The 14438-nt window shown below is 41.3% G+C and overlaps 1 protein-coding gene across 5 annotated transcripts in view; it reads right to left on the minus strand.

Annotated features, from left to right (window-relative positions):
• Window positions 1–14438, minus strand: part of Abcc4 (ATP binding cassette subfamily C member 4) — a 216336-nt gene that overhangs the window by 11373 nt on the left and 190525 nt on the right. For all 5 annotated transcript variants that reach the window (XM_010630726.3, XM_010630733.3, XM_010630742.3 and 2 more), the window contains 3 exons: window positions 9305–9477; window positions 8622–8727; window positions 277–411 (listed from right to left, as the gene is read on the minus strand). In XM_010630726.3, coding sequence (XP_010629028.1) covers window positions 277–411; window positions 8622–8727; window positions 9305–9477 — 414 coding nt within the window. The remainder of the gene's footprint in view (window positions 1–276; window positions 412–8621; window positions 8728–9304; window positions 9478–14438) is intronic.

Consider the following 14438-nt stretch of genomic DNA (forward strand, 5'->3'; position numbering starts at 1 on the left):
TGGCTTGAGTGTGTGTGTGTGTGTGTGTGTGTGTGTGTGTGTGTGTGTGTGCGTGCGTGTGTGCGCGTGTGCGCGCGCGCGTGCGTCTTTCTTCTCCCATTTGCTTCTGCCAAGTCCTCGCAGACCTGACTTCAACCTGGGACATGCTGAAGCTTTGTCTCTGAAGGCTTATAATTCAAAAGGGCACACAGTGCTTGTTTCCAGACCCAAGGTGCCAAATTGTGAGGAGTGAACTAGTGAGAAAACTTTAATTACAGCTCCTTGGCGCACACTCACCTGTTTTGCTGTTTCGGTGAGGGCAGCGGCCTCCCCCTTGCCCAGCTGCTGTACCATCTTGTAAAATAGGCTCTCTTTATTCTGCAGCAAAATATATGGCTCATCATATTCTTTCAGTCTTCCTGAATCCAAAACCTGGTAATCAGCAAAAAGAAGCTCATTGAAACACAATGTTTTGCAGCAAGGTATTATAACTCAGACAATATTTCGGAAGGGGGCAAGAGAGGGAGAATACAGAGATGCTATTTGGGTGGTAGGCCTGGCAGGTATTTAAATGGCTTGATTACCCTGTTTTTCGAAGCAAACAAAGGCCTAACCTGACCTTTTATTATTATAATGTTATAGGAAAGGAAGAAAATGAAAATTCTAGGCTATTATTATGGACACTCAGCAGTCCTGTGGCATTTTATATTTTGCCAAGGGCATCAGGGCTAGTTGTTACTAGTGCTTTTAAAGCTCTCAGCCTCTGAGCTTTGCAGGGTATTTACACATACATTCGGAGCTGGGAAGCCTTGATTCAAGAAAATCAAACTCAATTTACTAAAAACACAGAATGATGTCAGACAAACCAAGTGACAGCAAATGAACTGGCCGGCTGGCTTGACAGAATCTGAGGAAAAAGGGTCCCAACTGTTTTCTGGGAAGAGGGGCTCAGCCCCTGTTGGTGAAGTTCAGGTGCATCTGGCACTGTCTCTGGTTGTCATTTATTATTCTGGGAGTGAAACCCTGGCCAAGAGAGCCGCTACCTAAGCAGCTTTAGCATAATTGCTGTGCACAGGAGAAATCTCTAGAAATCCAATTTTCTCTTTGGATAAGACTAAAGAGGTAATTAAGAAACTAAACTCCAAATTTCAGTGACCGTGGCCCTCACAGCACACCGGGGCAGCCCAATGCCCACAGCTAAGGGCCTACATATCTGTTTTCACAATTACCTTTCCTTGCCTCCTTCTCTCTCTTTCTTCAGCTGCCTGCCTTTTAGCCATTTTATTGCTCATTAATATGTCCACTGGAAATTGAAAGGGAGAGGAAGGGCCTCTTAACTCTGCATTTCTACTTATTAGTGGCTTTGCTTAATGGTTTCAGAGAGAAGAAAGAGTCTGAGACAATTGGCCCAAATGACGTACCTAGGAAAACCGTTCTGATGTTAAGTGGTACTTAGTTCTTCATTTAGGCTGTGTTTAGAATAAATTCATCTTAAAAGAATACGCAGCGACTCTAAGCAGGACACTGGTTGTTTTTCCACATCTAGATATTGCAGTTAATTCTGGCCCATGGTATTTAATCGGAAACATTTATTAAGTCTAATAAAGGGCATTTTCCTGTTAATCTTTTGTTTACTACTGTGAATCACTGCTAAGGGCAGTTTTCTCAAAAGAGTTCAAGAATAATTGAATCTGTCACATCCACGTAATAATTAGAGTGTCCTATAATTTGGCATGCCAATTTAGATGCCCCGAATGTATAATTTTACTTAAGCATAGCATTACCGTGCACAACCACTCCTCCTGACGTGGAAGAAGGGGGAAAAAAAGCAACTTTAAAATACAGGTCTCTTCCATGCTAAAGCCCAAGTAAATAAATGAATCAAATTACTTTACAAAATGATGAACCTTCTATTCTGCCAAAGCAGTAAGGAAACTTTAGAAAATCGCCACTTTGGAGATGGCAGAGGGTGAGGGCTCCGACTATAAAGACAACACATAATTTTAATGGAAAGAAAGCACTGCTACTATTTTTTCTCTGCCCAACTTATTCAAACTCAGACAATGGTCAATCTTTCTACTTTCTCTCATAGAGTCTGAAAACAGATGAATGCCACTTAGGCTAGGAGCTCTCAGAATCGGTCATGATCTTAAAAAGACACAGCCTGAGCAAGAAGACCAACACCCGAAATGACAAGATCATTTTGGCCAAGACATGCTGTGCCTTGTAAGGATCAATAATTTAATGATTGTGCGCTTTATTTTGTTGGGCGTTTTAAATTTGGTGGGCGACAGATAATTTGTCGTAAGGCTTGATAATTCATTAGAACACGTGTGTGTAATGTTTGTGTACAGGGCATATGTGCACGCATGTTTTACCACTGTCCTACACCTTCAGCCCTAGACCTTGAATTTTTATTGTAACAACACTTTGAAAGTGTAAAATTAAACCAGCTTCTTTAGTACTATTTTGATAGACACTAAAACAAAATAAAGGGACGGATGTGTGGCTGAGTTTTATCCTCAGCTTCCCAACAAAACAAAGCAAACAAGATAGTATCTTAAAATGAACTGGATGACTATACCCTAAATGGATGCTAAGCTAGGCTTGAGCAATGTGATGCCCTGTATGTCAATACAAAGTAGCAGGGCCAGGGATTTAGCTTGGTGGTTCCACCCTGCTGCCTGCCTCACAAGCACAAGGTCCCACGTTCATCCAAGGTACAAAACAAAACAAAACAAAACAAAAAGTAGCAAAGAACGTGGTTATAATAAGGTGGACAGAAAAAATAGCGGCTTTCGAACTTGAAAAGGAAAATAAAAATGCCTGTGTTGAACATTCACTGAATTTCAGGTCATTCCTGCTAAGTCTCCAATTATGTTAGCTAAAGAAGAGAGATCACCCCCTTCCTTCCTTCCTTCCTTCCTTCCATCTGTCCATCCAAACAGACAACTTGGCCCCTCACAGATAGCAGAGCTGGCTCTCCAGCTTAGGTCTGAATCTCTTTTCTTCTCCATGCAAATCCCAAGACACTGTCAGCAACCTGGCTGGCAGAAGTAAAATAACATTAAAAAATTTTAAAATATTTAATTTGTTAAAATACTCTTTCATTTAGATGTTATATTAATTTTTTTTAAATTTGAGAAAATATACCTGTAAACATAAATCTATCTTCTGGCAAAGGCAATTTCATTTATTTTATATTTTTGCAACACAGGGGACTGAACTTAGGCCTCACACATGCTAGGTAAGTGCTCTACCACTAAACTGTACCCTCAACCCTTTCTACTTTATTTTGAGACAGGATCTTAATAACTTTCCTAGGCTGGCCTTGAACTTGTGATCCTACTACCTCAGCCTTCCAAACAGTTGGGATTACAGGTGTTGCCACCACACCCAGCTTTCCACCACAATTTTATTACACTCATAGCTCAAATTACTTGTGTTTGCTTGGTTTACAGTCATAGAAGAAGAAAGCCAACTTTCTTAAACTCTCAGGATTAATAAAGAGCAAGTAACACAAGGCCAAAACACACGAGAGGAAAACTTAAATGATCTTTCATTAATTTCTGAATTTATCCAGCACACACTTATTACACACTTACCACACTCATGTCACTATACTAGATACTGTGGAAGAGGCAAAGACAGGTGAGGAGTCCCAGCCCTGCCTTTGCGGTATCTATATTCAAAGAGGGGCAAAAATACTCAAGTGATTATCATGCAAGGAAAAAAAGCAAGACAAGCAGGAGTTTAAGCAGTAAAAGATGTCACCCAAGCCAGGGGTTCTGAGGAAGAGCTTCAGGGAGGGGGATCAGCAAACTGGGCCAGGCAGCTAAACAGACCTGGACACATGAAAATGAGAGCAGACAGCAGTCATTCCGGACACAAAATCATGGACATGGGGATCTGGAAGGAACCTGTCCCCTCCCGCCACCTCCTTGGTGGCAGGAAGCAGTGTGCACAGTTTCTCTTGTACACTGCTGCATCGCCAGGGCCCAGAGCTGTAGGTATCAAGTACTAGGCACCGGAGGCAATGGGGTGACAGACACACACACATGAAATGAAATTCGGAGCATGATCAGGTGGCTGTCCAGGGGCATGAAGACTGGGAAGACCCAGCTGACACTGGGACCAGACACAGCAGAGGCTGCCCACATTACAGGATTGATGGCTATGGGCAAGAAGGGAGGAAAGAAAGGAAGAGACGGAACAGCTGTGATGGCTGGAAAGTGATTTCCATTAAATACCGGAAAAGGAGCAATCGGGGACAGTCAGCGAGCGTAAAGACTCAAGTTGGGATGTGTGTGGAAAGCAATGCCAGGAATAGAATTTTAGCCACTTAGCCTTCCTATTTATTGTTTTTATTGGTGTACACACAACAGATCTTTTAGAATAAATACAAGACACTCCAAATTTTTTTTCTGTGCAGAAAAGCAAAAATTTCATTAAAAACCCATAATATCCTTTTTATCTATAAGAAAAGGCACCTGAAATCTGCTGGTCCCCACCCTCTTGTCCCCAAGTAAACTGTAAACACCAGGGCATATTAACACCAATGTACCAGGATCTCTCCAGGAATGCCAACCTCAAACTGCTTGTCGCTCTCTAGTAGGTTAAGGAAAAATACATTATGTAGGACGAATCAGTCAGTTACACAAGCTCAGTAAAGATGTGGTTATCAGGCCTGCAAATCTGCAGAGCCCAGTAGCTGTCCTAGATATACAAATTAGATGGACTCATTGCAAAATGATTTAAATCACGGTATTGGGCTGTCACACAAGGGGAAAGAAATAGAAAAGCTTTCAATTTGGCAATAAGCAATAGAGGGGACGCCATTCGGGGACAGAGTAGGGGAGGAATGACAGAGTCGTAGAGATCCACCCTGGGCTGCTGGTGACAATGGGAAATGGACAGTATCCAACCTTGGACACTGGCTTCCTCGTTGCACAATGGGCACCTGTGAGTTTTCTCTGCAACTAGATACTGTGGCATGTGACAAATGCCACTCTAACTCTTTTCCCTATTTTTTAAATGAGTAAATGATTCTTACTCAGGGGAGGTGGCCATGAGGTCACGGTGACCTACCTGCCATTCCTCCAAATCTTCGGCTGTCCTGTGTACCCCTCACTCATATTTCTTCTCTCAGAATTTGTATTTTCTACCTTGATATCAGTTATTTTTCCACCTAAACACTTCAATCTCTCGGCATATTTTTGAAAGAGCATTATTTTCTTCCAAAATGTTCTGACTATGGTCATGTAGGCTTATCAAATAAAAGTTCCATGAAGGTGAAAAACAGAGCTAAAATAAAACTTGAATTAGCTTTGTGCTGTTGTGCTGTATCAGCTGGGCACGTTACTATAGTTACGAGGCTTGTTTTGTCTGGAAAACAACTAAGGAGATTTGAGTTCAGCAAGGTAAAGATTATAAGATGGTCTATGAGCAGGGAGATACAACCAAGCAGCCCACCAGCTTCCCAGCCTCTTTCTCTCCTTTTCTTGGCCTGGTGCAAGCTAGGCAAATACTCTGCCACTAAGCTACATCCCCAGCCCTACAATCTGATTTTCTAAAGTTTGGTTTTGTTTCTCCATAATTCACTCCTAAAGAATTCCTTGATTGCCAAAAGTGACCCAGCACAAGCTACAGTAAAAGCTGGGAGAATCCAGAGAGCTGCGGTGTACAGGGACTTCAGGGAAAGGCTGTGCTACTGGATGAGAGAAACAAAACAAAACCAAAAAACAGATCACAAGTGATCAGCTAATCCCAAAAAGTACAAAGAGGCTGTCTTCAGTTTATAGCTAGAGTTGAGCATCAGGAGAAAGAGACTTTCTAATTTGTCTGTCTTGCTCCACTGTTTTGTAGCAGCTGAGCAAATGAGGAAGATTAAATTAGCTGTCATAACAACACCATGTTTAATAAAGTTAAAATTGAGAGAACGTCTTTATAAAATAGAATTCTAAGCCTAACACATTAATGGCGCTTAATGAACCAAAACTGAATAAATCCCTTTGGAGAGCCAACACATAAACGAAGCTATTAATTAGGTCACAGTTGTTTCTCAACAAGGCTTTTGTTTGATTTACTTACAGTAAACAAGACCACATCCAACTGTCTTTGTGGTGAAGTATTCACCAGTGCAACAAAATGTCATTGTTACACCTTAGGCCTCGCAATCACACACTTTGTGATGACAGTGCTGGGGATTCCCTCCTTGAACATCTGTCACTTCCCTCACTCCTCCCTATGCCTGGGCACTGCCCTCTGGAGCATCAGGCTTTGCAGCTGATAAAAAAGTGACCATGACCAAATGACTTGGACTGAAACTCGCAAAATTGTGAGCCAAAAGGAACATTTTTCTTTATAAGCTACCACGAGAGTCTTGTTATCATGACAGTAGGCTGACAAACACACTAGTGTCTCTCTGAATTCAAAGCCAGTGAACATCCAGAAGCTCCCCAGTATGGCAGATTTCCTCCTGGGGTACAGAGGACAGAGGCCACTGCTCATATCGGACGCTAAAGAATGCACAAGGTCTGTTCGGTGCTCTGAGGTCGACTCCGGCCACTCTCCATGAAATAAGTCAGCAACAGAAACTAGTCAAGTAAACATGTTTACGACTCCTGGTATAATCTGTGGTATCACTGACAACCTTGTGGACATGGAATTCTAAATTGAAGGTCTTCCAACATTGGAGCTGGGAATGCAAGAGGCAGGTCCATGGTGAAATTCAGGGACATCTCAGCCGTGACACGTTCAGAGTGAGCCCTCCTCTAAGTCTTCCTCATTCATCCAGATGCTCAGGCCCTGACCCTAGAAACCAGAACCAACTCCTCCCTGTTTCCTCATACCCACGTTTAACCCATCACAGTCCACTTGCCCTACTTTCAGAAGGAAGATAGTAGACAAATAATAATCAGAGACCACTGCTTGGAGCCTGCCATATGTACAGCCTCTAGGTCTGCTGTGTAGAACTCACTGATTATAATCGACAGACTCACAGCCCCAGATCAACCTTTCGACATTTGACCTTTACTAGGGTAGTCAGTTCACAGGCGCTTCAGCCAGTGGCCTCTGCCAAGTACTGCCAGTAGGGGGCGCTAAACAGAGACAGAAGGTTGCACATAGGCCAAAAGGTCTTGTTTTCTTGGCTGCTGCTTCCCCTACCAGCACTGCTCATGAGCTCAGTCTCTATCGTCTATGCCCAAGTTTGGAACCAGCCTTATGGACTTCCTTACTAACATGTCCAGTACTGGGCAGCACCTCCTCCTCTGAGGATAAACACCAATGCTTTAGGGGCCCTCCTCTGAGCTTCTACCGTGAAAATCTGTTCTCACTGCTTGTAAAAGTATCACTGTTTCTTCCCCTCAGGCTCCCAACCTTCTGATTCGTATGTAACAAGTTTCCTACATCAAATCCTCTTTGTTGAAACCACTTGTTTTTCCGACTGGGGTGTTTTATTTTAAAATAGCACTTTTGATCAACCAATCATTACTACTGTATTACACTTACGAAGTACAAAGTACTTCGTATGTATTATATGCATACAGTGTAGAACGGTTAAGTCAAGCTAATTAACATAATCGTAACCCGATGTATATGATTTTGTGTGTGTGTGTGTGGTGAGACATTGGAAACTTACTCTCAGTTATTTTGAAGTGTGCAATATATTAGGATTGATTAGTTTCCCTGCTGGGGAAAAGATTTCAAAACATACTTTTCCTCCTGTCTAACTGAAAGTGCATACCCTTTGTCCAACATCTCCATGTGATGTATCTCCAGCCTCTGATTTTCTGTGCCTGCTGATTTCACTTAACATAATGTCCTCCAAGAGCAGCAACATTGTTGCCAATGACAGAATTTCCTTCTGTTTTTAAGGCTGAATAGTATTCCACTGTGCATATGTGCCTCATTTTCTTTATGTACTCATCCAATGATGGAAGCTCAGATTGCTTGCACATCTTGGCTACTGTGAATAATTCTGCAGAGAGCATACAGTCACAGATAGTCCTTTGATATACTGGTATCATTCCCTTTGAACACACACTCCAAAGCGGAATACCTGGGTCATATGGTAGTTCTGGTTTTAGCTTTTTGAGGAATGTTCATACTGGCTGTGTTAATTTACATTCTAACCAACAGTGCACAAGAGTTGATGAGATCCTTCTTGAAAATGTTCTGTTTGGATCTTTCACACCTCCACTCAGAGCACATCCAGGTCCCAACAGCTTAGAGGTTCTGCAGCTTTACCCAACAACCTCCCAAGAGTTTAAACAAGAAGCTAATTTTTTGACCAAAAAGCTGAAACAACTGTGACACAGAAAAAATGACACTGCCCTATCCCTCTGTGTTATGAAACTTAGTGCTGCAAGGTACAGATCCCAGATTTGGGATATTTCATTAGTTGGTCATCTTAAAGAAAAATAGCCATTCAAATAATCTCTTAATACACAATCAGGAAAAGAGATGTACTAAATATGTTTACAGCACTGAATGCCTAGATCAGTCCTTGCGTTGGGGATAAGAGGAAAAATTGACAGAAAGTTAATTTATTGGGGGTTTCTATAAACCTTTAGAAGAAGGGCTAAATTGTGAAACGCAATATAAAGGAAGCCACCAGACTCCCACAGGGGATGCCTCACCATGATCTTGTCACTGTCGATGATGGTGTTGAGTCTGTGTGCGATGGTCAGCACGGTGCAGTGGGCGAACTTCTCTCGGATTTTTTTTTGTATTAATTCATCAGTTCTGGAGTCAAACAAGTTAAATTTAATTGAGTAAAGATGGAAAAAGTAAACTCAAGATGTCAAAGATCAGCTGGGCAGGGTGGCTCATGCCTGTAGTTCAGGCACTTTGGAAGCAGAGGCAGCAGGATGGCAGTGAGTTCATTGCCAGGCTGGGCTATTTAATGAGTTCAAGGCCAGCCCGAACTATGTGCCAAGACTCTGTCTCAAAAAGGACTTCAAAGATTATATGACATTTTAATTATTTTTTAAAAATCTATATTTTAAGACACTATCACATTAAAAAACTATAGAAAATCAAGTAGGAATTTACTGTTTTTCATAAAACAATGGAAAATATTACCCCCCTCCAAAATGCTTGAAACTATTGGAGGTGGAATTTAGGAGTCTTTCTCAGGAAGCCTAAAACACAAGTTGACTATTCCTTTTTTGAAATGCTTGGACTAGACAGGCTTCAGATTCTGAATTTTTAAATAATGGGGTACACATACCCTGAAGGTAAGTTTATACAGTATTTTTAATAATTTTAGGCACCACATTTAAAATTCATATTCAGTGTTACGTGGACTTCAGTTCTGTACCTTGGGTCAACATTAGCTGTTGCTTCATCGATAATCAATATGCGGTTTTTCTTCAGAATTGCCCTGGCAAGGCACACCAACTGTCTCTGTCCAACACTAAAATTGGATCCTGATTCTGCTAATTCAGTGTCCATTTTACCAGGAAGATCTTCGATGGCTTCTTTAAGCTGTACCTGTAGATGTAGATAATGACATTTTCCTCAGCAAACTACCACTGAAGCAGACAGGCCTCTTCAACATCAGAACTTCGAAGTCCTTTCTTCCGGAAGATTTGTCTTACCCATGTCACCTCATGACAGCAAGAGTTAAGTTTCAGTTCATGTTTACTACAGAGATAGGAGACTCAGAACAGAAAGAGTCTGATTTAAGTGAACAACCTTAACGGGACCCAAGGGGCTTCTCTGCCACCACCTCTGTAACTGCTGTCTTGCTGGCTCATGAGTTAGCAGTGCTGGTGCAATTTAATTTAAAAAATATACAGTGTGCTAAATAAAATTACTCTCTAGGTAAAACATACCAGAGTAGAAAATTCTCCTTAATTTTTAGCTAAAAGGTAACTACAGGAATTCATAGAGACAAAAACACAGAATGGTGGTTGGATAGAGGCTAGAAGATGAAGCAGAAACGGGCAAGAGGGAACTTTTGGGGTGAAATATTCCCAAACTAGATTGTCATGACAGTTGTACAACTCTACAAACTTACTAAAATCACCAAATCACACTCAAAAAAGAGACCATTTTCTGGCTTGTAACTTTTATCTCAATAAAGTTGGTATTGTAAATCATGTCAGAGACCCCATCACCTAAAAGCCAGTCCTGCCATGTGACATCCACCGACAGCCCTCTCCCCACAGAGCCAGGAATCGCTCAGAAATAAAGCGCTTTCTCCCACTGTACAAAATGTCTCTACAGAAAAGGTAAAAGGATTCTATGGTTGAGTCAAGTTTCCCAAAAGACATTTGGCACTGGAGTTAGTACTCTAAAGGAAAAACTAAAACACAAAATTAATGTAAGATGTATCACTCTTTAAGTAACAGGTACTTGACCATTCTGAAAGATTTTAATCAACTGGAAAAGCTTAAAAAATATTTCAGACAATGGGAAATGGCACCTTGTACGCTGGGAAATGATCCTATTTCAGGGATGGTTCTTTCCCAAGTTTAATCCCATACTGCTAAACTGTCACATCATGTGTACTGACCTCAGTGTCACAAATGCACTGAAGTGAATGAAAAATTATGGAAAACAGGAAACAATATAAGCCTCAGACTATGGGGTATTTATCTGTTCTTCTAAAATTGTAGTTATAAAATGATGTGAGTCTACAGTGGGTGGTGGTTCAGTTCAATGAATATTTTGTTTTGGAGAACAAGAGCCCAACATAGGCTATCTCTGAGAGATACAGAGGAACAAAGAGTCAATGTACCTCACATTAAGAGATCAGTAGACTGATGAGTGCAAGCAGATACACAGAATTACAGGGTCAAACAACAAAATGCCAGGGGTAAAGGGGCAACATTTCCAAGTTACCCTACGTGCTGAGGCATTTCTATGAAAAAGTCCTTGAATTGTGCTCATGCTAGAAGCCCAACTCTAAGAATTGGGAAGTCTGACTTGAGATTTAATAGGGAATTGGTACTCAGTGCTAACATGCAAGACAGGGAAATGTATGAAACCTGAAGTTTACCATTTGGATCATGGTGCGTGACCCTGCACTGAAAACCACAGAAGATGTCACCTTGGTCAAGCCTTCCATTATAAGGAAGAGGACTTCCTGAGTACTGCTGCTAGGAGAAAGATACACAGATCTACACCAGGGTCCTGGGACCCATTTGTTGACAGCAGGATTTTCCCCTGAATGGACTTTAGTAATACTGGTGACATGCAGGTTTTTCTTTCTTTTTCTTTTTCTTTTTTTTTTTTTTTTTTTTTTTTTTTTTTTTTTTGTTTTTTGGTGGTACTGGGGATTGAACCCAGGGCCTTCACGCTCAGCTATATTCCCTGCCCTTTTTTTGTTTTAATTTTTAATATCAAGATTGGGTCTTGCTAAGTTGCCCTGGCTGGGTTCGAAATGTATTTCTTCAATGAGTTTTTCTTATGACTGAAAAAAATAATCTTACAGTTTCCCCTGACTAAGGTGACACCGTATCACTTATCTGGGTTTTGACTTTCCTTCAGGTTGCCTGTATCTAACTTGAAGAGGAATAAGGGTTTCGAGGTGAGAACATGGGATATATCTTCCAGAAAATAGATCTGAGCCTCTGTCTTCATTAATGAATCAGAGAGGCTATGAGAATGATAACAGGGTGAAGGTCCTCTGAAGCGCTATCCTATGCTCTAGGTATGATGAAGAATTAGAAAGAAAAGCACAAGAGAGGTAGGAGAAGATAGTACGAGTAACAACAGGGAAATATGTCATAATGGCACTGTCATCATAAATTTATGAGTGAGATAGTAACTGTTAACCACCAAATGATTCAGCAATATATCAACTGTACAAGAAGAAGACAGATGGGGCAAGACAGTAATAGATGAAGAATTGAGGTGAAGGGTATGAGGTTTCACTAACTGTTCTGTGATTTGGAAAAAAAATTATTTTTGTTTTTTGAGAGAGGGACTATGTAGTTTAGGCTGGCCTTGAACTCACTATGTAGTTCAGGCAGGCCTGGAGCTCTCAGAGATCCTCCTGTGCACCACCATACCCAGCTTCAAAAATTTTCATCTATTTATTTTTTTATTTTTTCTACCTCCCCCCAGTGCAGGGGATCAAACTCAGGACCTTGTGCTTGTGAGGCAGGCACGGTGCCACTGAGCTAAATCCCTGACCTCGAAATTTTAAAATAAACGTATCAGGCCTTTTAAAAACCAGATAGCCAGACTTGAGTCCTGCCTAGATTTGCCACTAGGGTAAGTTCCTGAACTTTCTCTTCGCTTGTTCATGAGACATAATATTATTATAATCAAGATCTCTATCTCCAAATGCCACTGAAGTATAAAGTAAGTCAGTACGTGTGTTCAGAACAGTTCTTGCTAAAGGGGAAGAGATCAATAGATATTGCCTATTACTAACAATGCTGCCAGCCAGCTTGCTTCACGTTCTGCTTTATTGTTCTTCATTGCATTTATTAGCACCTAGCTGTATTCACACATGCATTTGCTTATTTTCTATCTTCTCCACAAGAATTAAAGCTCTAAGAGGGGACCCTGTCTCAGAATCTACAAGACTCTCAGAACCTATGCAACAAGATGTCAATAAATATTTGCTGAGTATACGAATGAAACCACAAGCACATCTTATTTCACGGCATGTTTCTTCCTATAACTTAGAAAATATATTTATATGGATACATAAATTTCATTATAAAAAAGATATATTCTTTATAAAAGTTCACTAGCCCCAGGATATCCTCGGAGCTATGCTTTAAAATGTGAAGCATTTTTAAAAGTTGTAATTTCAAGCTGGGTGTGGTGGTACACAACTGTGATCCCAGAACTCTGGGAGGCTGAGGTGGGAAGATCTCAAGTTTGAGCCCAATCTGGGAAATTTAAAAATTAACAGGGGCTAGTGATGTAGCTTAGTATCAAGGTCTAGGGTTCAATCCCCAGTACCACACATACACACACAAAAACTGTTACAATTACAGAAAACTGTATATTTCAGTATAGAGCATGTCCCATTATTTTTAAGCTTGAGAAAAATAATAAGTACAGCAAAACTACAAATATACTGAACCTGTAAGACATCCCCGCACCATAATCTTAAACATCTTCCGAGTCACCCACTGTGCACCCCTGGTAGATACCAGGGGACAGTGACCCTCACAGGAGATTACCAGCGACAACAGATTCTGCTTCTGCTTCCTGACTTTACAAAAGGGAAGGCAGAAGCAGGCTGGGATGGGATGAAAACACAGCCTGAAATGCAATCAATGGATGAAGATGAGCTTTTACCCAAGTAAGATGGCAGTAAAAGGGGTAAAAAGGGAGCTTATTTGCTGAAATCCATGGCCTCAGGGAAAGGGGACAGCAAGATACAGAGGGAGGCAGGGCTGAATGAACCATTCCCAAGGTGATGTGGACGGTGTTGGTTTCCTGTGTCGTGAGACATTCTTGTACTGTGGTAGGGATACTATCAATGGGGACCATCATGGGAGGATGTCTTCACCATCCTACACGATGTGCATGCCCCAGCAGAAAAGCTGCAACATGCTGCTGACTCATTTGCAGTTTTATTTACTGTGACCTCGAGCATTTTTGATACACGGCTTCATTTATAGTTATTACTTCTGTTATATTTACAGAGTTGCCTTTGCTTCTGAGATGCCCCAACGTGGCACTAATTCTAATAAGATTTCTTCACTTCATAGCTATTTTTTTTTTCAGTATTTGTGGCAACTTTCAGTGTATTTAAAAAATAACCAAGATAAAACAGGCAACATCCCTAGGACTCTGTCTCTTCTGAAGGCCAAACCTACTCTCTTACCTCTGGATCTACACTCTCTAAGGGAGAAGGACTTTTCCCTCTAACTTGACACTATTAAGGAAAGAGGTGAATATAGCACGGCTTCTAAGGAATCTCAAGGTGACTCTGTAGGTTGAGCTCCCATTTCTAATTGGCACCATGTAAACCAACTCATTTGGTGGCACTTTTGTGTATATGTGCTGCCAATCATCTTGCACATTTAAGTATTTGCTCTCTCACTGAGCTACTCTCCCAATTAAGATTTTAGTCTATTTTTGTAGGAGTTAACAAAGACTCCACTAAAGACCAGAATAGGTTGGGCTGCTCTGGTTTGCATAAAACAGGAAGAAACCATGGAGACAGCAGACAGAATATAATACAGCAATTCAGAGGAATGTGTGTGGATCAGAGCAGACCAGTGAGGACTGCCCATCCGCTCCAGCGCCTCTGCAGCATTTCCCTCCCACCTCCCTCCACATGCACTCAGGCCTCCCAGTTGTGCCGGTTCCTGGATCCACACTGCAGAGGCACAGGTGGTCATAAAGGCCATTTTACTGAGCTCCAGAAGATAGAACAGAAGTGAACAACTGCAATAAAGGCACATCAGACCTCCGTAGTTGTTGGTAAGTTGGAGGGATTACCACCTTCCATCAGAACTTGGCCTATCTTCAGG

This window comes from Fukomys damarensis, unplaced genomic scaffold (genome assembly GCF_012274545.1).
Source record: "Fukomys damarensis isolate Sample0158 unplaced genomic scaffold, DMR_v1.0_HiC HiC_scaffold_6, whole genome shotgun sequence".
Taxonomy (NCBI): Eukaryota; Metazoa; Chordata; class Mammalia; order Rodentia; family Bathyergidae; genus Fukomys; species Fukomys damarensis.